This window comes from Vulpes lagopus, chromosome 10 (assembly GCF_018345385.1).
Source record: "Vulpes lagopus strain Blue_001 chromosome 10, ASM1834538v1, whole genome shotgun sequence".
Taxonomy (NCBI): Eukaryota; Metazoa; Chordata; class Mammalia; order Carnivora; family Canidae; genus Vulpes; species Vulpes lagopus.
This window is the reverse complement of record NC_054833.1, coordinates 18,833,388-18,858,949: the sequence shown is the minus strand read 5'-3', so window position 1 is coordinate 18,858,949 and position 25,562 is coordinate 18,833,388. Positions and strand designations below refer to the sequence as shown.

The 25,562-nt window shown below is 39.8% G+C and overlaps 1 protein-coding gene across 1 annotated transcript; it reads left to right on the top strand.

Annotated features, from left to right (window-relative positions):
* The first annotated feature begins 136 nt into the window (after window positions 1–136).
* RIOK1 (RIO kinase 1) lies at window positions 137–24,573 on the top strand. Its single transcript, XM_041772160.1, has 17 exons — window positions 137–412; window positions 3,014–3,221; window positions 5,196–5,286; window positions 5,648–5,717; window positions 7,559–7,601; window positions 10,812–10,904; window positions 11,809–11,921; window positions 12,023–12,103; window positions 13,477–13,563; window positions 13,959–14,096; window positions 14,475–14,578; window positions 14,810–14,916; window positions 17,642–17,707; window positions 20,264–20,383; window positions 21,338–21,391; window positions 23,175–23,327; window positions 24,124–24,573. The coding sequence occupies exons 1-17, from the start codon at window positions 342–344 to the stop codon at window positions 24,232–24,234; spliced, it is 1,710 nt and encodes a 569-aa protein (XP_041628094.1). The 5' UTR covers window positions 137–341; the 3' UTR covers window positions 24,235–24,573.
* Window positions 24,574–25,562: the final 989 nt, after the last annotated feature.

The following is a 25,562-nucleotide window of genomic DNA, read 5'->3' as shown; positions in this document are numbered from 1 at the left end:
CCAATCTCCGCAAGGCTCGCCGCCCGCCGAGCTCCCACGCCCCCTCTGGGCCACACCCCCACCTGCGCAGGGGCCGCCACCGGCCTCGTGGAGGGGCGGGACTTCCGGCGGGCCGCGCCTTCCGGTCGGGCGGGACTTCCGGTCAGGGAAGTTCCCCCGCGCGTCCGGGTTGCCGGCGCAGGTGCGTTATCAGCGCGTGGCGCTCGCCTTTCGCGGAGGAGCCTCTGAGCCGCGTGCTGGGCGGGCGTCTGCCCAAGGGCGGTCTCATGGGCCGCAGGTAGGTTCCTGTCCCAGCGCGCGGCGGACGGCCTCCGGGCGCCGGGGCTCTGCGCGCTTCCGGGATGGACTACCGCCGGCTGCTGATGAGTCGCGTGGTCCCGGGGCAGTTCGACGACGCGGACTCCTCCGACAGGTGCGCGGCCCCGGACACCCCGACCCCGCGGGGGCTCCGCTGCCCCCCCCCGGCCCCCTCGGCTTTGGAGGGAGACCAGTAGTTGTCTCGCTTCTTTCCGCATCCCCGCCGGGTCTTTTATCCCACTTTGCGGCAGAGCCCGCAAAGGAGCCCCGGGTCGCTTAGCATCGCTGAGTCAGGCGACTGCGGCTGGGGACAGCGGGGAGGAAGCCGATTTTTCTTTTAAAAAAAATATATTTTATTTATTCATGAGAAGCAGAGACACAGGCAGAGGCTCCACGCAGGGAGCCCGACGCGGGACTCGATCCCGGGTCTCCAGGGTCACGCCCTGGGCCGGAGGCGGCGCTAACCGCTGAGCCACCCGGGCCGCCCAGGAAACAGATTTTTGCCTCTTGAGCTGCATCCAACGTCCAGAAAGTATCGGAGCGCCTGTTGTGTGCAGGTTCTGTCGGCGGCGCTGGAGACGGTGATGAATAAGACAAGAGTCCCTGCCGTCGCCTGAACATTGCCTTCTGCATGGGAGCGAGGACTTGACGATGGGGTACATAGAGATAGTTTAAGAGCCCCGAAACAGATGTTAGGCGCTAATGCAAATAATTGAAATCAGTTGATAGGCCGAGTAGTTGGCAATGTCAGGGGAGAGGTAAGTCCGGATCAGAACGACAGAAAAGGAGCTAAAGTCGGGGAGAGCAGAAGGGAGCAGCAGTTCAGCAAGAGGAGACAAGAGAGCAGAGGCCCAGCGGGGCTGCCCCTTCTGGCTGTGAAGGGAGGATCTAGAGGCTACATACCTGGAGCACAACAGGAATTGGGAGGATGGCGAGGCTCTGATGGAGAAACGAGAAGGGGCCGGGCCATGTACAGCCTCCGAAGCGATGACAAGGAGCTGGCGATGTTTTTCTAGGTCTTAATAGAAAGCCGTAGGAGAGACTTTTAGCAGGGGAATGACGCAATGTGACTTATGGTTTAAAGGAATTACTCTTCCAGAGAGGATGGGCATGGATGGAAGCAGCTCAAGGTTGATAAAATGGGGGTGCCTGGGTGGCTCCGCCGGTTAAGGGTTTGACTCTTGATTTCAGCTCAGATCGTGATCTCAAGGGTGGTGGGATTCAGGCCTACATCCGGCTCAAGCTAGGCACGGAGCCTGCTTAAGATTCTCTCTCTCTCTCCTTCTCCCTCTGCACCCCACATCCATCCTCAAGTCATGCACTCTCTCTTTAAAGAAAAAAAAATGATAAAGTAATTCAGTTCAAACCTGACGGGAGCTAGAGACAGGGTCACAGAGATATGTGTTGGAGGTAGAAGTGACAAGATCTGGTGGTGGATCGGATGTGAGCAAAAGGAATGAAGGATAACGCCTACGTGAAACATAAGAGTTCCTTTGGAATTACAAGCAAACAGTTTTTACTTTATGTTTGCAGTAAGGATTCATTACTTGTAGGTTTTATTAAATTGTTGATCGTTTTCTGTGTGTCACATCTAATGTCAGTGGGTAGGGATACATTGGTAAACACCACCCTGATTGACACAGGGCTTGCATGGGAGGAGGGGAAACATTAAATAATTAGACAGTAGATGGGGATCCCTGGGTGGCTCAGGGGTTTAGCTCCTGCCTTTGGCCCAGGGCACGATCCTGGAGTCCCAGGATTGAGTCCCACGTCAGGCTCCCAGCATGGAGCCTGCTTCTCCCTCCTCCTGTGTCTCTGCCTCTCTCTTTCTATGTCTATTGTAAATGAATAAATAAATGAATGAATCTTTAAAAAATAATTAGACAGTAGATATTTGCATTAGAATTGAGTAAGTAGGAAAAAGGAAAAGTGGATAAGGAATAGGGAAGACTTCCTTGAGCAATTGATCATAAGCTAATACTGGAAGGTTGCATAAAATTTAGCCAGAGAAACAGGATTTTATTTCAAAAGCATTCCAGATTTTTGTTTCCAAAGAGGCATATATAAATCTTTAGGGAAGAAGTAGGAAGAAGAAACACAACCCAGTGACGACTGGTGAATAAACAGTAGTGAGTGTGCACTGGTTTACCATCCATCACTGGAAATATCCACTATTCACAAGAATGAAGATAAATCCGTGGATTTTGTGACCCCACCACACTTGAGAGTTTCTTGGCAATCTTTAGAGACATTTGTTTGTTACAACTGGGTGGTGGGGGAGTGCAGAGTAGCATCTGGTTGGTAGAGGTTAGAAATAGTGCTAAACGTCCTACAAGGCACAAAACAACTTCCCACAACAAAGAATTGCCCAGCTGAGGTTGAGGAGTTCTGGTACAAATGAAGTCCAGCTTAAACATGCCACTCTAGGTTTATGGCAATTGAAGGATCAAATTAAGGATTATATTTATGAAAATGACAGTGTAAATCCTAACTTCATTAAGGCAGAAGTGGGTTTCATACCTGCTGTACTTGTTTAGTAGGACTTGGAGAATGAGCAAACAATGGGAATGGCGCTCTGAAATCTGTTTTATTGGGAGGTACGGTGGAAGGAAAACTTATACATTTATTAGTATAGACTTGGTCTGTTGTAGCACAAGTAAATGAGTAAGTCACATTAGAGTTATGTGTAAACATGCTGAAACATTCGTATTTCTAGTGAAAGTATTGACTTGAAGACCGTCAGAGAGCACGGTGATGTTCAGTTTGAAAACCTGCAGAAGAATGTGTCTGAGAAGGCAGGTGGAGATGAGATGGAGGAGGAAGAAGAGGAGTATGATGAGGAGGAGGACGACGACTGGGACTGGGATGATGGAGTTGGAAAACTCACCAAGACTTATATCTTCAATGCAAGGTGTAACCCCCAGGTAATTTATAAATGATGCTATACATCTTTATGTTATTGTTTATGTCATCTTTTCTCAAAGGACTTTTTGCCATTCTGGAATTGACTAACCTGAAAGATTTCCCTCAGGTTATGTTGCCCCATAGCCCCAGCCTTTAACCATTTTCATTCTTCATCCTTTTCATATTTCTGATAATTTCTTGGTTGTAGATTCCTTGCATAATCAGTAAATTTTTTTTTCTTTAAAGATTTTATTTATTCATGAGAGACACAGAGAGAGGCAGAGAGACAACAGGCAGAGGGAGAAGCAGGTTCCATGCAGGGAGCCCGATGTGGGACTTGATCCAGGGACTCCAGGATCATGCCCTGAGTCAAAGGCAGATGCTCAGCCGCTGAGCCACCCAGGCATCCCAATAATCAGTAAATTTAAAAAGAGTTATTTAAACTGTGATAAGATGATGAGCTTTAAGATCTGCGCGGGAAAGGACGTGAATAAGCAGTTCACTACAAATTGTTAGGAAACATAAAGAAAAAGTTCAACTTCCTTAATAAAATGCAGGTTAAATATGTAGAGATGCCATTTTTTTCACCTATGAAACAGATCACGACCCAACATTTATAATTGCTGGTTGAGTAAATAAGTACAGTTACTTGGAAGATAAACTGGCATGTAATAATAGGCTTTTAAAACATAAAATAAATGCTCTGACTCAACAGTTCTTCTAGGATTGTGCCAGGAATAATGTTACAAGAATGATTCTCCAGTATTGCTTATAGAGAAACATTGGAAGCAACCTTGATTAAATTTACTGTGGGACTGATTTCACATGATGGGATATTAGGCAGCCTTAAAATAGGTTGCAGTGGAAAACTATATTAATGATATGAAGATGTGTTTATGATCTACCATCATTTACTAGGTACAGAACACAAGTTACCAAACTGTGTAGAGCCTTCTTCTCACCTGGAAGTACTTAGTGTTCCAGGAGTTTGCAGAGTCCTAGGATTAACATGGTACATTTTCCTGGAGCATAAAGGTTTCTGAAAGAGATGAGAGGGACAAAACCAACAATATTTCTTTGAATATTAAGATTGCTATATCATGGACTAGAATCCATGCATTTAAAAAATAACCAGATGAATTTCACACTTGTGGTCTTGTTTTGGTAACTCCTCCATTGATTCATTGTTGAGACATTGAGCTATTTCAACATAAAGAGTGTAATCCCTTTTAATAAAGCTAGAAAAACAAGTAAGTTTACGTGTGTAAATGTTAGCTATTTGAGTAGTGGGGATTATAGGTGATTAAACTTTTACCTGTGTTTTTTTGCTGTGAACCTGTGTTTAGAAATGTTTGACAAGTTATATTTAGTAGTAGACTTCAAAGAGGTCTGGGCAGCAAGAAAAAAGTGAGCCTCACACTTCCAAGTTGAAATAACAGGATCAAGTCAGCAATTCCTCTGCGCCCTTTTTATCTTACTGTATTCTCTTACTTATGGGTTCTTTCTTCTCTTTTTGCTATTATTTAAGTTTGTACATAGTGCCACTATAAGTTGATAAGCCTCATACTTAATCTTTCCCTTTCTGTGGACAGTAGGCCCAACATGAGACTCTTAGAACTCATTTAATATTGGTCTAATTTGTGATACACTTCAAGGGTAAATGAACATTTTCAAATTTTAAATCTATAAAGCAAACTAGAAAAATGCATTTAATTTTAATTTGTTATTTATAATAATGAGGAATGCATTGTAGAGAGGTTAAAAAAATGCAGATTGAACAGTCTCTTTTACCCATTAACTTTGTTCTATTTCAGATGTCTTTTTAAAAACATTTTTGCACAAATATGATTGATCCTTAACCTGTTTTTAGGGTACTCATTTAAGTATTGATGCTTTAATAGTTAACTGTGAGCTAAGGAAAAAGGCACATGATAAAGAACCCTAGAGATGTATTTCTACGGAGTGCGTTCAACTCTGAAACTCCTGTCTTCTAGGCAAATCGACAGACTTCCAACTGCAATTCAGCCAAAATGTCTACTCCAGCAGACAAGGTCTTACGGAAATTTGAGAATAAAATTAATCTAGGTGAGTTCATGAAAATATATTTGGGCTCTGAGGAAGCTCTTCAGAAACTGTGAAGTCTTATAAAATGTTACTAGATCAAGAAATGAGTGTATTCAGCATTACTGGCTGACTAATGTTTAAAGAAGATAAAAATCAGTAATTTAAAAACCTGGCTTTAGGAAGAGACTTTAACTTTTGCTTTTCTAGGTCTGTTTTCTCTACTGTCGAGTTATAAAGTTACAGTTATCTATTTAAGTTTCATTTTTGAAAGATATTGTACATGTAACAAAATATTTATAAAATAAGGAAGATAGAAGTATTCTATTCAGAAAGTCTTTTTTTCTTAAATGTTGTTTACATTGTGGATTTTTTAAATTTTCAGATAAGCTAAATGTTACCGATTCTGTCATAAATAAAGTCACCGAAAAGTCTAGGCAAAAGGAAGCAGATATGTAAGTAATTTAACTATGAAACATGCTTTATAGGGACTAATTCTACACCAATTAAACAATATCTTGGTCATAACTCTTTTGGAAAGGATATTTCTTTGTATACTTAAACCAGTTTTTCTTTTTTTATTTTCTTAGCTTAAATGAGGGTATCCTTTCCTTAACAAGTTGAAAATATTGAGTCTTAAGAAGTGTACAGTCGGGATCCCTGGGTGGCGCAGCGGTTTGGCGCCTGCCTTTGGCCCAGGGCGCGATCCTGGAGACCCAAGATCGAATCCCACATCAGGCTCCCGGTGCATGGAGCCTGCTTCTCCCTCTGCCTATGTCTCTGCCTCTCTCTCTCTCTGTGTGACTATCATAATTAAATAAAAAAATAAAAAAAAAAGAAAATATTCCCAATATTCTTAAAAAAAAAAAAAAAAAGAAGTGTACAGTCAAGCTATAGTCTGTGAAATTCACAGATGTACTCTAAGGATGGTAACGGGTTTTAAATTAAAATGTAGATTAAAATGTAGTTTAGAATGTTAGAATGTAAAAGTGTTCCCTTTTAAGAATTTATTAAAATTTTCTCTCTTCCATGAAATATTTTTAAAAATTCAAGGGAAGATTTAAAACTAGTGATATAACTAAGAATAGTTTCTATTTATTCTTCTCAAAACCAGTTGTTAAGAACTGGCTAACTTCTATATCCTAATAACTCTAAGGTGTTAGCAATATGTTGTAGAAAGCGATACTAAGATTATACAACTAGTAGTGTTAGAACTGAACTTTAGGGCCACCTGTGTGGCTCAGTCAGTTAGTTAATTGTCCAACTCTTGATTTTGGCTCAGGTCGTGACCCTGGCGTCATGAGATTGAGCCCCTTATCAGGCTGAGCAGGAGTCTGCCTGGGGAGTCTCGCTTGCTCGCTCATTCACTTGCTCTGTTCCTGCCCCTGCTTGCAAGTGTATTGTACGTGTGCATTCTCTTCCTCCAATATAAGTAAATCTTTAAAAAAGAAAAAAAAAAAACTTAAAAACCAGTTTTCTTCTGGTTTATTGCTATACCCAAGAGATTAAAAAAAAAAAACACTTTTCTCTTTTTAAAAGTTTACTTATTTTAGAAAGAGAGCACATTTGTGCACACACACACACCCCAGCAGAGGGAGGGGGAGAGGGAGAGAGAGAATCTCCAGCGACTCTCCACTAAGCACAGCATGGGAGGACAGGGGAGCTTGATCTCACAACTCTGAGATCATAATCTGAGCTGAAATCAGGATTCTGATGCTCAACCCCAAGATAAATAAGCTTTTAGAGAGCTGCCATAGTCATTTGTTATTTCGTGGAATTGTGTGTTTGAATCTTTATGAGTTTAGATGAGTTTGCTAATTGAGTCAGTAGTGAGCTGAAGCCAATCAGAGTTTGCACTTTAATGTAGAACCCAGTAACTATCTTAAGATGATAAAGACTCGTGTCTTTGTAGAAAGGGACTCTAAAGTGAAGGTAGTATAAATGACTTTAATTCTGTGCTAATAGAATCATTAAAGATTTAAGAACAATATTAACAAATTCGATGTGTGTTTTTTTGCAAAATAGTTCACTTTACCCCTGCTGGTCTTTTTATGTAATCCTTCTGAAATATGGAGAGAATTATTCTTCCTGCATATGTGCTCCTTTTACTCTAGGGAATTGAATTGATGATTAAGGGAACATGAAGGAATCATCACTGAGATAAACTACAATGAAATTATGAAATTTGTTGTTAAACTACCTATTTAGGAATTTCACAAAATGATTTACATTTGGGAACTTTTTATTTTGGTTTCTGAATTTTGATTGTCACATATACTTTTTTGGTTTTGGTTAGGTATCGCATCAAAGATAAGGCAGACAGAGCAACGGTGGAACAGGTACGGCTTAAATATGCTGCAAGCTCTCATTTTTATTTTTTTGAAGATTTTATTTTTTTATTTGAGAGAGAAAGAACATGAACGGGGCAGGGGAGAGGGAGAGGGAGAGGGATGTGGGATTTCATCTCAGGACCCCGCGATCACAGCCTGAGCTGAAGGTAGATGCTTAACAGGCTGAGCCACCCAGGTTCTCCTCAAGCTCTCATTTTTGAATAAGCATTTCTTTTCTCTTGGGATTATAGTTTGCATTCATTCATTCTTGCTTAATGCTAATGTTATTTAAAATTACTCTTCTGGGCAGCTCCCGTGGCGTAGCGGTTTAGCGCCGCCTGCAGCCCAGGGCATGATCCTGGATGCCCGGGATCGAGTCCCACATCGGGCTCCCTGCATGGTGCCTGCTTCTTCCTCTGCCTGTGTCTCTGCCTCTCTCTCTAGCTGTGTCTCTATGAATAAATAAATTAAAAAAAAAAAAATAAATAAAAAAATAAAATAAAATTACTCTTCTTGTGGTTTTGAGTTTAGAAATCTACGTTTTGCTTCATTTGTAATAGGACTATTAATAGATAAATTAGAGTCATGCTTCTCTCTGTGGCCATCATGCAGTGCTTTCATCTTCTCTGGGGAAGCAGAATTTACTAAGACCAGAAATCTTTTGTCTTGTTTTATTTTTATTTTTTTTTTTTTTTATTTATTTATGATAGTTACAGAGAGAGAGAGAGAGGCAGAGACACAGGCGGAGGGAGAAGCAGGCTCCATGCACCGGGAGCCTGATGTGGGATTCGATCCCGGGTCTCCAGGATCGCGCCCTGGGCCAAAGGCAGGCGCCAAACCGCTGCGCCACCCAGGGATCCCTTTTGTCTTGTTTTAAACAAGGTCAGCAGGAATTTTGTGAGCTTTTCCAAAAGATAGGTATCTGCCACAAAGCAGGTGTATGTGTATGTGTGTGTGTAATTTTGAATTAGGAATTTCTTACTTGCTTTAGAAGTTAATGCTTGTTTTATTCTTTTTATTCAAGACTGGTGGAAAACTTTCCCATATGTAGAGAGTTTATTCTTTCTATGCAAGAGTAGGGGGAAGATTTTCTCATATGTGGAGAATTGTGCTTGAGTATTAGCATTGACCCTGATTTTTGATGTGAAGAAGGTTATAGAAAGGGTCAGAACATTGCTACTGGTGCCTGCCACCCTTCTCCATACCCCTACAGAGAGCAATAAGCTCATTTTGCGATAGTAGCCTCTTCTTCCCACAGATCCTTGGTTTGAGATATAACCACCCCTGCTACTGTCCACCTCAGCCCACAAGGGAGGCACACCAACCTGAGTACCAAAAGCACTTGTATGGTTGAAGAATTCCACCTGTAGTTAGGCGGGAGTAGGTCGGGGATCCATGTCTTCATTGTCCTCTAATGTGTCCTCTAATTTTGTGTGGTGTGTGTGTGTGTGTATGTGTGTGATAGAAAACAAAGGGTAGTCCAGCTGAGAGAAGTGAGGCAGCTCTAGTTTTCAGACCCTAAAATAACTAAGGCAGGAAATCCTTTTTGTCCCCTTTCCAAATTAATTTGGAATAAGAGTGTGTATCTTGACCATAAACGGTCTTTTAAGTGTCTGTAAATTTATTCACTTTGTGTATTTGTCTTTGCCTATTTGGCTTATAAGCCATTTTGGTGCATTTTACTCCTCCTGCGCCCCTGACTTGGCTTCCATCTGATTCTGCCTGGCTCCTTCGGCCCCAGCTCTAGTTGCCATAGGTGCAGTTTGACTTTTAGTCGTGCAGTCTTCCAGGATTTTCTTCTTATTAACCTTAGGTTTCTGGTATGACCGCAACTGCATCACTGCAGGACAGACCCTAAAGCATAGTTAGACTTTCCCACTTTACACCTTCTCCCTGGAGATGCTGCTGGTTGAAATTGTGTGTAAATATGTGGCTGCTTTAGTTCAGACATGGACAGGACCAGGCTTTAAGTCCGTTGCCTTCTTTTTTGTTAAGAGGACTTTAGAATCCTTTTTACTCAAGACTGATAGGTCTGGGGCACCTGGGTAGCTCAGTCAGTTAAGCGTCTGCCTTGTCTCAGGTCAGGATTCCTGGGGTCGTGGGATCAAGCAGGGAGCCTGCTTCTCCCTCTCCCTCTGCCTGCTGCTCTCCCTGCTTATGTTCTCTTTCCCTCTGTAAATAAATAAATAAAAATTTAAAAAGAAAGTTGATTACTCTGACTTCTAAGGAGCTCCTTTTCCTGATTTACATGATCATCCATAGCAGAGGTGTGCAAATTCTTTAGAGGGTTAAATAAATACTTTAAGCATTGTGGCTCACAATGCTTTTTTTTTTTTTTTTTAACAACTATTTTAAAATGTAAAGACCATTTGTAGCTTACAGGCTATAGAAAAACAGGCTGTGGCCTGGATTTGATTCATGAGCTGTAGGGTGCTGACCCCTGACTTAAAGTTGCATGTTCAGTACAGTGGCCACTGAGCACTTGAAATGTCACTAGTCTGAATTGAGAATTGATATAAACATAAGCACACCGAATTATGAAGAGTTGGTATAAAAAAACACGGTGTTATGTCTCTTGCTGGTAGCTTTGTATCAATCGTGTTGAAATTGATAGTGTTTTAGATATACTGGATTAAATAAAATATATTAAAACAAAATTTATCTGCAATTTTTTTACTCCTTTTAATGTAACTAGAAAATGTAAAACTATATATGTGACTTGCTTTATATTTTATTAGCTAATACTAGTCTAGAGTCAATGTCTGCTTCCCTTTGACTTGGTAGACTTTCATTTCTGTGACTGAACAAATTTATTGGTTCATCTCTTATTCCTTTGGCTTTTGTGTCATATTTATTAAAAATTGGAGTGAATAAAAATATCATAATTGAGACTCATCTAGTCAGCCAGTGTAGCATAGTACTTAAGCTTTTCAGTTTAATAACAGTCAGATGTCTCAATGAGAAATATTTGATACCGGGACGCCTGGGTGGCTCAGTGGTTGAGGGTCTGCCTCCGGCTCAGGGCGTGATCCTGGGATCTGGGACAAGTCCCACATCAGGCTCCTTGTGTGTAGCCTGCTTCTCCTTCTGCCTGTCTCTCTCTCAAGAATGAGTGAATAATGAATAAATAAATCAAATCTTTAAAAAAAAAGAAGAAGAAGAAGAAGAAAAGAAATATTTGGTACTGTCTGAACTTTCTGGTTTTTTTGCTTTTTATAGGTGTTGGATCCTAGAACACGAATGATATTATTCAAGATGTTAACTAGAGGAATCATTTCAGAAATAAATGGCTGCATTAGCACAGGAAAAGAAGTGAGCTTTTCTTTGGATGCCTGAATGTTTTCATGTTAGTTTTCTTACTTCAGCTACTAAATGAAACTAAGGCACTTAATAAATAAATGGTGCCTTTAAAAGAAAAAGGAAAAAAAAAATAACACAAGTCAGAATAGTTTAGTATTTCGAAAAACAGCTTTATTAATATTTATGGGTAGGCAGGAGGTTGTACACAGAACTATACGTTTTCACCACTGTTACTATCCTGGTTCACTGAGTGCAGGTAATGCTCACGGTTAGCATAGATGGTCAGATTACTGCAGGCTTGAATGCTTATCACATAGTTACTAATGGGCACAGGAGTTTAATCTAGGTTCTCTGAGTAAATGAATCTCTTTACCATTTTTTCTTTGTATGTGGATACAGATGGCGTTTTTATTTTTTTATTATTTTTATTTTTTAATAATAAATTTATTTTTTATTGGTGTTCAATTTGCCAACATACAGAATAACACCCAGTGCTCATCCCGTCAAATACCCCCCTCAGTGCCTGCCACCCAGTCACCACCCCCCCCAGATGGCATTTTTAAATTAGCAACTCTTTCTATGGGAAGCAGTTCTCAGTAAAACTCAGTTTATAAATGATGAAATAAGAATGTCTTGAAATATTTTTCACACACTTGAGAGAGGAAAATGTTCGAAACCATTTCTTGTTTGTAAAGTGGATCTTACTATATGTGTAAATTAGAGCTCTACTTACTATACCTTTTGGTATGACATTTTGTAATTGATACATTCAGATGATGATGGTATTGCTTAATGCATGTTGCTTCAGTTCACTTGAGTTTTTTAAACTTTTGAGGATAGAATCAAATAGAGTGAAAATTAAAATACTGTTTGTAGTTATTTAACACAAAGTTCATTTCTTTCTGACACAAAATAGGCTAATGTGTACCATGCTAGCACAGCAAATGGAGAGAGCAGAGCAATCAAAATTTACAAAACTTCTATTTTGGTGTTCAAAGATCGGGATAAGTATGTAAGTGGGGAATTCAGGTGAGCTCAGATTCTTTTTCCAGTTGGCCTAATTTCTATATCCTAAAATAAAAACTGGAATAATGGAATGTTTGGAATAACAAATATTTTTCTTGTTCCAGATTTCGTCATGGCTATTGTAAAGGAAACCCCAGGAAAATGGTGAAAACTTGGGCAGAAAAAGAAATGAGGAACTTAATCAGGTAACTCTCTGGGGCACGTGTCTGTGCTGTGCTCAAGATACTGGCCCTTGCTCCTTCCTGCTGGCAAATCCCAGCAGGTTCTGTCCAAAGGTGGAGACTTGTAGTGATGTTCATTTCTGTTAGATCTGCTGAGGTAAGCAGAAGCAACAAATAAAAACCTGATCTTCTCTCTTTTGAGAACCCATTACAGAAAAATTCACATTTATTCAGCAAGGCTGGATCATTTGAAGCACCTTGGAAGGTGTGTGAAAGCATTTAAAATTTATACTGAGGATGATAGAAGGCTATTGCAAGATTTTAAACAGGGAAATGACAATCAGCTTTTGAGGCTCATGTGTCATTTTTTATAGGCATTGGAGTTTTAGATAGTTCTGTTAGGTCCTATACTATTATCATAGTTTCCTTTTCTTCGGTCCAATTTTGGACATATTTATGTATTCTTTGTACTGACACTTCGATATCAGGTCAGGGCAACTAACCTAGTTGAGATCAAGTTTTCTCAAAAATTTGAAGGTATTCTTTTCCTCCCTCTTTCAAATACCTTTTAATTTTTTATATGCTGTGCATTGGTGACATATGTTGGATATTTTAGTATTAAGTACTTGTTTTGAAAGTCTTCTGAAATCTTCCTATGTTCACTTAGCTATCAGGTATGAATCCAACTGGTTTTTATTTTGTAAGTAAACTACACCTTGTGTGGGACTCGAACTCACAACCCCAAGGTCAAGAGTCATGTGCTCTACCAACTGAGCCAGTCAGGAGCCCTGAGACCCAACTGTTTGATTACTCATTGTTGAGTCTAATCAACTCAGAAGACATATCTGCTGCATTTCATCAGTTCTGAGATGCACATGGCACAGTTGGACATCTCTGGAATTGGCCTGAGCACTAGAGGCAATAATTGTTTTTTTAAGGTTTCCTTTATTCAGAGAGAGAGCGCACACAAGCGAGGGGAGTGGGAGGGAGAGGGAGAGGGAAAAGTAGGCTCCCTGCTGAGCAGGGAGACCAACTTGGGGCTCCATCCCACAAGTCCTGGCATCATGACCTGAGCTGAAGGCAGATGCTTAACTGACTGAGCCACCCAAGCACCCCACATGAGAGGCTGTGAGATGTAGTTAAATTGCCAGTGTTGTGTCATTCTTGGTTGTGCATCATGGTACCACTTAAAATCACTGGGCCTTAGAGTTGATGAAATACAGTAATGCAGTTGAGATATGTTGGGCCTTAAAGTTGATGAAATACAGTAATACAGTTGAGATGTGTTGGTGTTGTTACCTTACAGTAATACTGATCTTGTGTTCTGTAGCCATTTAATTTGCTGGAGATTCTGTGTCACCTTTTCATTTGTCCTTTTATCTGATTGAATACCACAGACTAAACACAGCACAGATCCCATGCCCAGAGCCTATCCTGCTGAGAAGTCATGTTCTTGTCATGGGCTTCATTGGTAAAGACGACATGTGAGTACATGGAATGCCTAATAATTACATGCTCAGAAGTGTGTCTTTAAGTGCTTTGGATTATCCAGTGTATGACCATTCCCCATTTAAATAGCTCCTTTCAGCTTGGAAGGTTTTTTGTGAATCTTTTCCACTATCATGCACAGAGCTAATTTATTCTACTTTTTTAAGTCCCAAAATGCTTCAAAATAACAAAGTTCACCCTATTTTTGAGGAATGTTTACAGTAAGCTGGGAGAACACCTGTTTCTTGACAATTTTTTGCATTGGTACATCTGTAGTGACCCAGATTTTTTAGTGATGATTTGTCAAAAAGAAGTCCATGTAGCAATGTATTGTAAACCAAGAAAACTTGTTCTGGGCATTTTCTCTTAGTTTATTTTATTTGTATTGAAGGCCAGCACCACTGTTGAAAAACGTCCAGTTATCAGAATCCAAGGCTCGGGAGTTGTATCTGCAGGTCATCCAGTACATGAGAAGAATGTATCAGGATGCCAGACTTGTCCATGCAGATCTCAGTGAATTTAACATGCTGTAAGTGTGTTTGGTCCCTGAGGAACTTCCAGTATGGCGTTTTGTGTCCTTTAAAAAAAATGAAATCTCAACCCAAGAAGTCATTTTTAAATTCTAAAGTTTTGAAGTTGGCTTCCACATGGTCATAGGATAGCATGTGTTCTCTGCCTGTAGTGGCCTTCGTCACAGAATTGACCAGCTGATCATTAATAGAGTGATAGTACTTGGGAAATTGCCTCAGTTTTCATCTCTTGTTAGTCAAAGTGGCCTCTTATCCTTACCCATTTTATTTGATCTATTGGTTATGTCCCTTGCTCTTAAAATAGAATTTTTTTTTAAAACAACAACAACAAAAATTCAGGAAAGTAGATCCCAAGTCCCTGTGTGTCTGGCCCACAGGTACCATAGTGGAGATGTGTACATCATTGACGTTTCTCAGTCCGTGGAGCATGACCACCCACATGCCTTGGAGTTCTTGAGAAAAGACTGTGCCAATATCAATGGTGAGTGGAAATTAGAATTTCCTACCAGCTTATTTGCATATGTTGGTTCTGTACTCTGGTAAGCTCTTGATACAAGATGTTGGCACTAAATTCTTTGATGTAGTGATACTTAGCCTGTTTGCTGGGAGATGGTATATTTTATATTTTTACTCATGTCTTTGTTTCTCTATAAAGTAGTTGGAACAACAACCTTTTCCCTTTTAAAGCTGTACTGCATTTTCCTTCCAACAGATTTCTTTTTGAAGCACAGTGTTGCTGTGATGACTGTGCGGGAGCTCTTTGAATTTGTCACAGATCCATCCATTACACATGATAACATGGATGCCTACCTCTCAAAGGTGAGATGGGGCGAAGAAAAGAACAGAAAGTAGTAGTAATTTGCACTTACATGGCACTTCTTGGAGACTCAGATTGCTCAGTGTTTGTTCATTTCAACAGCGTCCTGAGACTTTCTCCTGATTTCACACATAGGGAATCAAAAGCCAGTGGGAACGCCAGGTTTCTCGACTTGAAGCATCAGGCGAGATTACATAGACCGCCAAAGTTTGTGACTTAGTTTAGTGAGAAACTTACTTGCTTCTGGTCTTTCCCTTGTTTCTCAGAGGCCTTTTTGAATCAGAGTTTTTGGAATTGTGATAAAATGCACATAGCATTAAACTTACCATCGTAACCACATGTAAGTGGTATTATGTACATTCACATAATGTTGTGCAACCATCACCATGGTCCATGTCCAGAACTGTGTCTGCTTGTAACATACAAACTCTATACCCATGAAGTACTAACTCCCTGTTTCTCCTTCCCCCCAGCCTATTCTGTTTCTGTCTGTGACATTGTCTACTCTAGGTACCTCATATACATGGAATCATGCGGTCTTTTCCTTTTTCTGGCTACTTATTTCCCTTAGCATAATGGCCTCAACATTAATTCATGGTGTGCAAGCACATCCTGTTTATCCATATATCTGTGAGTGGACACTTGGGTTTCTTCCACCTTTTTGCTGTTGTAAATAATGCTGCTATGAACATGGGTACACAAATATCTCTTCAGTTCCTTTGGGTATCTACCCAAAAGTGGAAATGCTGTGTTGTATGGTAATTCAGCTTTTAATTTTTTGAGGAACTGCCATACTGTTTTCCTTAGTGGTTAAGCCATATTACATTCTTACCCAACAGTGTGCAAAGGGTTCCGATTTCTTCACATACATCCTCACCATTTTCTGGTTTTGTTTTTGTGGAAGGGTTTTTTTTTTTTTTTCTTTTTTTTGGATTAGCTATCCTGATGGGTGTGAGGTGGTGTTTCAATTTTGCATTTCCCTGATGATAGTGATGTCGAGCATCTTTTTTCATGTGCTTCTTGGCCATTTATATATCTTTGTTTTGAGAAATGTCTACTGCAGCCTTTTGCCTGTTTCTAAATGAGATGGTTTTTTTTTTTTTTTTGCGCTTGTTGGGTTGCAAGATTTCTTTAAATATTCTGGATATTAACCCCTTATCAGATCTATGATTTACAGGTATTTTCTCCCATTCTTTGTACTGCCTTTTCACTCTGTTGATTGTAGCATTTTGATTTTGGTGTCAGTTTATCTGTTTTCATTTTTATTGCCTCTCAATCATAGAATACTGGGCACATGGCATGCACATCCTGACACAGTTTTCCAGGTTCTGTACCTCTTCATATTCTCCCCATCTCTCCCTTTGCCCATTTTTCTCTACCTTGTCAACATTAGAGTTCTGTTGAGGAAGCTTTCTCCAGGAGAAATCAGACACATGTCATTGTTAGCAGGCTTATTTCTCAGATCATGTGAGCCTATAGTAGAAGTGGTCGTACTGCCTTACTTGTCATTAAGTTCTTCTTCTTCTTCTTCTTTTTTTTTTTTTTAAGTTGCTAGACTTGGAGCCTAACCTGGGGCTCGAACTCACAATCCTGAGATCAAGACCCAAGCTGAGATCATGGGTCAGACACTTAACCAACTGAGCCACCCAGGAGCTCCTGGGAATTAAGTTCTTTTTAATGTTGCCAACCTCTTACTAGACCACGAACCCGCAAGGGATGGGAAATTTATTCTTGTATTGCCAGTTTGTAACCAGTACCTGGAACATACTTAACAATTGCATATATTAATTGAATAAATATATAGCATTTTTATTCCTGAATTCTTCAGCACTAATTTTAATATCTGAACATAAAATAAAAAATTCCTAGCACCATGATTCTCTCCTTTTTTTCTGTATATTCTAAGTAGAGAACAAATTTCCAGTTTTATGTGTTTATAAGCCAAAAACACATAAGTTTTATGTGTTTTATGTGTCTTGGTCACCTTAGTTGCAGTAATTGTTTGCTCAAAGAGATTCCTTTTTTTTTTTTTTTTAATTTTTATTTATTTATGATAGTCACACAGAGAGAGAGAGAGAGAGGCAGAGACACAGGCAGAGGGAGAAGCAGGCTCCATGCACTGGGAGCCCGATGTGGGATTCGATCCTGGGTCTCCAGGATCGTGCCCTGGGCCAAAGGCAGGCGCCAAACCCCTGCGCCACCCAGGGATCCCGCTCAAAGAGATTCCTTTGGCGGTTTGTTCTTTCTCAGTGTTAGAGACACATACGCAAAATTAGAGGACAATCCACTTCTCTTGGATTCCTTTGTTGACTGCTCGCGAATTAAGGGGCAGTTCTTCAAAATCTTCAGGTCTTGGTTTTCCTGTAATATTTTTGTTAATCACTTAAAAATTGGGAAAAGTAGGGTCTTGAGTTCAAGCCCTGCGTTAGGCTCTGTGCTGGGTGGGGAGCCTACTTTTAAAAAGATATTAGGGAAAGTAATTTTACTCTTGAGGAAAGGGCTAGGAAACCCCTGAGGCTAGATAGTTTGACTTATGCTGTTACTTTTGAGCTGACAGCAGCCTTTTTGATGAGATCCGACAGCTAACCTGTATCACTAGAGGCCTTTCTTTCAGAAGTGTAGGGGTGATACTGCTAGAAATGAGAGCAGGTTTGTACTAAAGTGAGAAATGGATGCATCTTCTGTAGGTTGAACATAAAGGAAAGTAACTTTCTATTTCTTTCCAAGGCCATGGAAATAGCATCTCAGAGGACCAAGGAAGAAAGGTCCAGCCAAGATCATGTGGATGAAGAGGTAAGATGTATTATCTATTCAAAGCCATAGGAAACACTGTTTTGAGGTTCTGGTTTTCTTAAGGGCATACTAGGTTACGAACTTGATTTTCAGAGAGAAGCAGTTTTCAAATGATGAGAATATTACCTTGTATATAACATAACTGAGCCAAATTGTATAAATTACATTTAATTACTTCATTCCACTCAGCAGCCTATTAGCCCATTGTCCTAGATGGAGAGCTTTATTTATTTATTTGAACAATAGTTGCTGTACACTACTGTGTTACTTCAGGTGTGCAGCAGTGATTCAACATTTATGTACATGCTGAATGGTCACTACAATAAGTCTAGTTACCATCTGTCACCATCATTTTTATAATATTATTGACTGTATTTCTTATGCTGTATTTATATGCCTGTGATATATTTATTTTAAAACTATAAGTTTTATACGTTTTAATCCCCTTCATCTATTTTGCTCATTTCCCCATCCTCTCCCCGTCTGGCAACCATCAGTTCGTTCTTCATATTAATGAGTCTTTTTCTGTTTTGTTTGCTCATTTGTTTTGGTTTTTTTGGAATCCACATATAAGGGAAATCATTTAGTGTTTTTCTTTCTCTTATTTCACTTAGCGTAATACCCTCAAGATCCATCCATGTCACAACAAATAGCAAAATTTCATTGTTTTCTATGGCTGAGTCATATTTTATTGTTTGTGTGTGTGTGTGTGTGTGTGTGTGTGTGTGTGTGTGTCTACATTTTCTTTATTAATGGACACTTCTATGATGCTTCCTCACCTTAGCTATTGTAAATAATGCTGCAGTGAACATACGGGTGCAGCATCTCTTTGAATTAGTCTTTTTAATTTCTTTGGCTAAATACCCAGGAGTAGAATTCCCAAATTTTGTGGTAATTCTATTTTAATGTTTTGAGGAACCTCCATAGTGGCTGCACCATTTTGCATTCCCACCAGAAGTGCATGGGGATTCTCTTTTTCTTCACATCTTAGCCATCACTTCTTTTTGATATAGTTGTTCTGACTGGTGTGAGGTGATATCTCATTGTGGTTTAGACTTGTAGCTCCCTGATAATCAGTGATGCTGAGCATGTTGTCATGGGTGTGTTAGTCATCTGTATGTGTTTGGACAAATCTCTACTTGGGTCTTCTGCCCATTTTTTTAATCAGTTTGTTTTTTGTTGATGGTGAGTTTTAGGGGTTCTTTATATATTTTGGATATTAACCCCTTATTAGATACATCATTTGCAAATATCTCCTCCCACTCAGTAGACTGTCTTTTCATTTTGTTGATAGTTTTGTTTTCTGTGAAAAGCTTTTACTTTGATGTAGTTCCATTTGTTTATTTTTGCTTTTGTTGCCCTTGCCTGAGGAGAGAGATCCAAAAAAAATCAGACTGTATTTAAGTTTACTACCATTGTTTTCTTTTAGGAATTTTAAGGCTTTAGGTCTTACGTTTAGATTTTTCCTCTGTCGTGAGTTTACTTTTGTGTATGCTAGGATAGTGGTCCAGTTTCATTCTTTTGCATGTGACTGTCCAGTTTTCCCAATACCATTTATTGAAGATACTATCCTTTCCCCATTATATATTTGTATTTCCTTTATTGTAAGTTAATTGATCACATATGTGTGGGTTTATTTCTGGGCTCTTTATTCTATTCCATTGATCTATGTGTCTGTATTTGTGCTGGTGGTATACTGTTTCAGTTATTACAGATTTGTGGTGTAGTTTGAAATTAGGGAATATGATGCTTTAGATAGAGAACGTTTTTAAACAACCCCTTGAAACATGATTCCAGAAGGAAAAGCCTGTTTCAGTTCACAAATGTGAATTTTTAAATGTTGACTTCAGTGCCATTGCAGACTTGAAATATTTGTGTGTGGTGAAAAAGAAAATTATTTTAACCTTGGGGATCAGTGTATTTTTTAAAGATTTATTTATTTGAGAGAGTACGTAAGTGGGAGGGGTGGAGGGAAAGGAAGGGAGAATCCTCAGGCAGACTTCACACTAAGCACAGAGCCCAGCGTGGGGCTTGATCTCATGACCCTGGGATCATGACCTGAGCCGAAACCAAGAGTTTGTCGTTTAACTGACTGCGCCACCCAGACAGCCCATAAAGAATTCTAACAAAAATTCTCAAAGCTTATCGGTGTAACGGATAAATATAAGGCACCCTGAATTTATCAACAGTTCTGGCTCCTTTTCACCGCAGCACAGGGTAGATAAGATTTCCATGTAAGAACATGTTCCCCTTTCAAAGACATAGCGAGGGGCAGCACTTGCTAACCGCAGTTCCATTCCTTTCTTTCCCACCCAGAAAAGCTTTTGGGAGTGGAATGAGGGGAAAGAAGAGACTTCGAATCATTTCATGTTTTATCATTAGTAACAAAGTCCTTTTGGGATGCCACACAGCCACACAAGTGTTTGCAGAGAGCCTGGCTGAGAATCAGTGATGTAGATGATGACAGATTCCTCTGATATGATGGGTGTGGGATGCTCAGGGAATGAGAAAAGCTTGTGAATGTCATTTTGGATTTTACTTTCCTCTGTTCACTAGGTGTTTAAGCGAGCATATATTCCTAGAACCTTGAATGAAGTAAAAAATTACGAACGGGATATAGATATAATGATAAAATTGAAGGAAGAAGACATGGCCATGAATGCCCAGCAAGACAATGTGAGTAGCTTGGTTTATTATGTAGCAAGCAAGTTTACAGAGGAAGCTATTTTCGCACACCTGCCACCTTGAATGTTGGCTTCTAATCTCGTGAGATGGCTGATTCCATTTGCATTAATAGGTCCTCCGTGCACATTGGATGTAAAGGGAATTCACTGGTATTTGTGAAAGAAAATGGCACATTTGAGTTAAAAAAAACTATATGGGGGATCCCTGGGTGGCGCAGCGGTTTAGCGCCTGTCTTTGGCCGAGGGCGCGATCCTGGAGACCCGGGATCGAATCCCACATCGGGCTCCTGGTGTGTGGAGCCTGCTTCTCCCTCTGCCTGTGTCTCTGCCTCTCTCTCTCTCTCTCTGTGTGACTATCATAAATAAATTAAAAAAATTAAAAAAAAAAAAACTATATGGTTGCAGAAAATGGAAGATTTGTGTAGAAGTCTGGGCTGTAAATGGTTATTATACTAGGTCCATTAACATACATATTTCAAGGTCTGGAACATTTTTTCCTGTGAAAAGACCAGAGAGTAAATATTTTTAGACTTTGCAGGCTAAGAAGTAAAATTGAGGTAATTAAGTAGGTCTTTATAAAACAAGAAACAATTTTCCCAAGTTTTTATTGAAGAAATTAAAAGCCTTTTATTAATAACTAAATACAGCTTTTCACGATTCCTGATAGAGAGAATACATTTCATTTAATTGAGAATCAAAGAGTTTTCTAGTATAAAATTGGTGGTGAAGATTCATTTGTAAAAACCATCAGGCTTTGGGTTGCTTGTGGGTAGAGTTTACTGTTGCCTATATGGTTGGTGAGAAAAAATTATATGCTATAAACCTCCTGTGTTAACCAGGAGATGAATTTTAAGCACTATTAGTACAACGTTCTTTTGTAATAATACATGTGTTTTTCACTGCCTAGTTTTATGTTGATTCTTCTTTTTATCTTTTTGGTGATAAGATTCTGTACCAAACCGTTACAGGATTGAAGAAAGATTTGTCAGGAGTTCAGAAGGTATGTGTTTGTTCATTTACGTGAATACTCTTTTGAAGCTTATGAAGCCTAGTGTATACTAGAATTAAGCTAACAATAACTAGTATAGATACTTTCAAAGTTTATGGGCATTTTCAGAAATGCTCTATGTTCACTTTTTTTAACTGTAAGACTAAAATACAGGAATTTGTGGTTTATTTATGCCCCTCTTCTGTTGTTGCTGAGGCATCGATTCTTTTTATATTTTGGTTTTCATTTATGAACTTATTAGTGATAACCATATGTTTCTTGATCTTTTTACAGTTTAAAAAAACAATAGAATCTGGTCTTACACTGGCACATAACCTGTTGAGCAATCTCATGGGTTTTGCAGCCTTCTAGTTCTGGATTCCTGTAGTGTTTTTTCTTGAAACAATCTTGTTTTGTTTTGTTTTGTTTTACATTTTTAGGATGGTGTGGATTAATTCTAATGTAAGCAAAAATAAAGGCAGTTCTTGTTTATATTAACGTTTTGTTTTGTTTTTAAAGTAGGCTCCACATGGGGCACCTGGGTGGCTCAGTCCCTTTAGCATCTGCCTTTGGCTCAGGTCATGATCCTAGGGTCTTGGGATGGAGCCCCACATGAACCCCACATTGGCTTCCTGCTTAGCAGGGAGTCTCCTTCTTCCTCTCCCTCTGGTTGCCACTCCCCCTGCTTGTGCGCTCTCTCTCTCCCAAAAGAAATCTTTAAGAAAAAAAAAAAGAAGGCTTCACATCCAGCGTGGAGCCCAACATGGGCCTTGAACTCATGATCCTGAGATCAAGACCTAAGCTGAGATCAAGAGTCTGATGTTGGGCAGCCCAGGTGGCTCAGCGGTGTAGTGCCGCCTTCAGCCCAGGGTGTGATCCTGGAATCCCCAGATCGAGTCCCATGTCAGGCTCCCTATGTGGAGCCTGCTTCTCTCTCTGCCTGTGTCTCTGCCCCCCCCCCGCCCCCCCCCCAGGTGTCTCTTGTGAATAAATAAATAAAACCTTAAAAAAAATTTTTTTTTTATTTAAAAAAAAATAGTCTGATGTTTAACTGACTCAGCCACCCAGGCGCCTCTATTTTAATGTTCTTAATTAAAGACTTAAGTGTGAAGGATCATAGTTTGCATTTTGAAAATTTTACTGTGTCTTTGTTTTGGAAGAGTTGAATTAGGAAAATTCACATATTCAGTCTGTGTTATAAATAGTATAAGGGCAGTTGTGCCTTAAGTTTCAGCACGTGAAGATTTTGTGAAAACTGCCTGGAAAACCTTTTGTACAATTGCCTATTAAAGATTATTTTTTCTTATAAAAAGAAAACTTCTTGGTTTTTAAAAATGTTTCCTGCTGCTTTAAAAACTGCTAAACTTCAGGGGGTGTGGGTAAGGAAAATTTCTCTTGTTTAAATATTGTTTTCCCTCTTGATTGGATTAATAGTAACTGTTGCTTGAAATTCAGTTCATAAGAAGAGAGCCGTGAAATTATGCAAATTGATCTTTATTTTTTACTTCTGCTGTATTTCTCATCCTTCCAGATGCTCGCTCAGTTCTGTCAGTGACCTGGGTCACCCAGTTAAGCCCCAGTTCCTTCATTTGGGTGTGTTTGGGAGCCTCACTGGATGCACTACTCCCACACTTCCTCGTGGGATGTTGACACTGTTGTTCTCGATATTTCAGTACAGGATATGGTTTTTCAGTGTATACCTGCAATGCTGAAAAATATGAATTCTAGCATTAACACATTTAATAATAGATAACTAAGTGGTTTAGAATAATGTGGTTTTATAATATTTTTCAAGGTCCCTGCACTTCTAGAAAATCAAGATAAGGAAAAGACTTGTTCTGATTCAGAAGAGGCTGGAAGCTCTGAGTGTTCTGACACAGACTCCGAAGAGCAGGGAGACCAGGCCTGCTCTAAGAAACCCACTGCTGACGTTGAAGTTGATAAAAAGGTTAGCCGAGAGCTCACATTCCCTTGTTCTTCAACATGGCGTAAAGCCAGTCTTGTTTCTCTTTGCTCAAGTATCTAGATTATGATGGCTGAAAATATTGATCAGTAAGTACTTCTAGTTGTAGTACTAGTTTCTAAGTGTGCACTTTGCCTTCAGAGGTCATGTTGTAGAGACTGGGCTTCTATTAGGAGCTCCCTGGGCACTGCCTAGAGAGAGGACACACTGAATTCATTGATTAGAAATGATTGTCATTCACCTGAAACACAAAGGATGTTGGAGTTGTCCCATGGTGAAATATTGAAGGGCCACTTCACAGAGGATTTGCAGCTCAGCCTGTGTTTCCAGATTTCAAAAGACTTATTCCACTCCTAGCCGTCGTCATAAGAGACGCTACTGAGTGAATGACGGAGGACTGCTGTGTAAATGTTACTCTTCTTACCTCAAGCCTTCAGACCTTACTGCGTGTGGGCTCTGAGACTTCTGGGAGACATACCCAAGCTAATGAATGCATCTTCTGTCTTTGTCTACTGCACATACTTTGTTAGAATATTAAAAAGTAGTTGCAAACATTAATCTGTCCTCCCACATATTCCTGTTTGACACTCTTCAAATTTCTTTTAAGAAACCCTAAGGACAGATTTGGAACCAGATTGCACCACCAAATCCTAATCCTTTTCATCTTTTCCTGTTATACTCACTTTTATCCTTTCAACATATTTTCTCACTTAGTTGCAATAGTCAAATGAATACCCTGTGTGAAATCTGCAGGTTCCTTTACTTTGTTTTTGTTTTACAGGAAAGAAAAAAGATGGTCAAAGAAGCCCAGAGAGAGAAAAGAAAAAGCAAAATTCCGAAGCATGTGAAAAAAAGAAAGGAGAAGACAGCCAGAATGAAAAAGGGCAAATAGAACCAGAACTCAAGACGTAGAGTGATATGTCAGTCGCTTTTCATGCCTGTGTGGTGAGCTGTGCCTGGAAGGGGTTCTCCTGGCAGTGTCATGAAGGTGGAGTCATGTGTCCTCATGTAAATATGTAACAAGCTTTCTGCTCTCCTGTCTGGATCCAGTCACTGCCTCTGGGTGGTATTGACAGAGGATTTATTTAAGCTACTCTTTTAATGAGAACTTTGAACAATTTTATTTTTATATATATTTTTTCCTCCTGCAATATGCTTTTGGAAGCACCATAAATATTTAAATGTGACCGACATCCATAGTCTTTATATAAAAAGGCACTTTGAATTGGCAGATGGTTTTTGCTTTGCTTGTACAAGCCAGAGACCCATCTGAAATCATTTGATCCTAGGGCCATGGTTTCTGCAGAAGGGAGTTTTGCTTCTAAGAGAATTCAGTTGGCTGTTGACTCTGTTGATTCATTGCGACTCTGTTCTGTGTGCATCGCTGCTTATTTGGGATGCACTTATTCTTCATCATTGTTACTCTTTTAGTTAAGACATCCCAGGTCAGAAGCTGTTTCACATTCAGCATTTGGCTTATTCATTCATCGAATATTTGAGTGTTTTAGGTGCTAGGGATACAGCAGTAAACAAAATGAAAAATTACTACCTTCAGATAGTTTACGTTTAGAAAGCAAAACATTAAACAAATAAATAAAAAAAACAGTATCTGTAGGTGGTAAATTCTGTGGAGAGAAATAATGCAGAGGAGAGACTGCCTGGGGAAGTGGAAGTTTGCAATTGTAAAACAGGCCACACTGAGCAGCTATATTTGAGCAAATACTTGAATGTGAGTTATTTGCATATCAGGAGTGAAGAGTATTCCAGGCAAAGCAAACAGCAAGTGTGAAGGCTAGAGGCAGAAGTGTTCCTGACATGTTCCAGAAACAAGAGGCTCCCAGCACTGAGAAAGAGATCAGACGGTGCGAGGCTATTAGAGGGTTTTGAGCAGAGGAAGGATATGATCTGACTTGTGTTTTGGAAGGATCTCACTCTGGCCTCTGTGGAGACCTGAGTAGGAAGTGAGGGCGGGAGACCAGAGAGGCAGTTTCTGTAGTAACCCACATGATAGATGGTGATGGCTCGGTCCAGGTAGCAGTGGACATGGAGAGAATGGTGGGATTCTAGGTATGACACAAAGGGGAGTGAACTGGATGTGCTAGGGGAATATATGAGGCATATGACAAAGTGAAGGATGACTTCAGGATTTATGACCCAAACAACTTGGGAAGGATTGTGGCTGGAGTGGGATTGGGTATAAGCTTACATTGCAACAAAGCA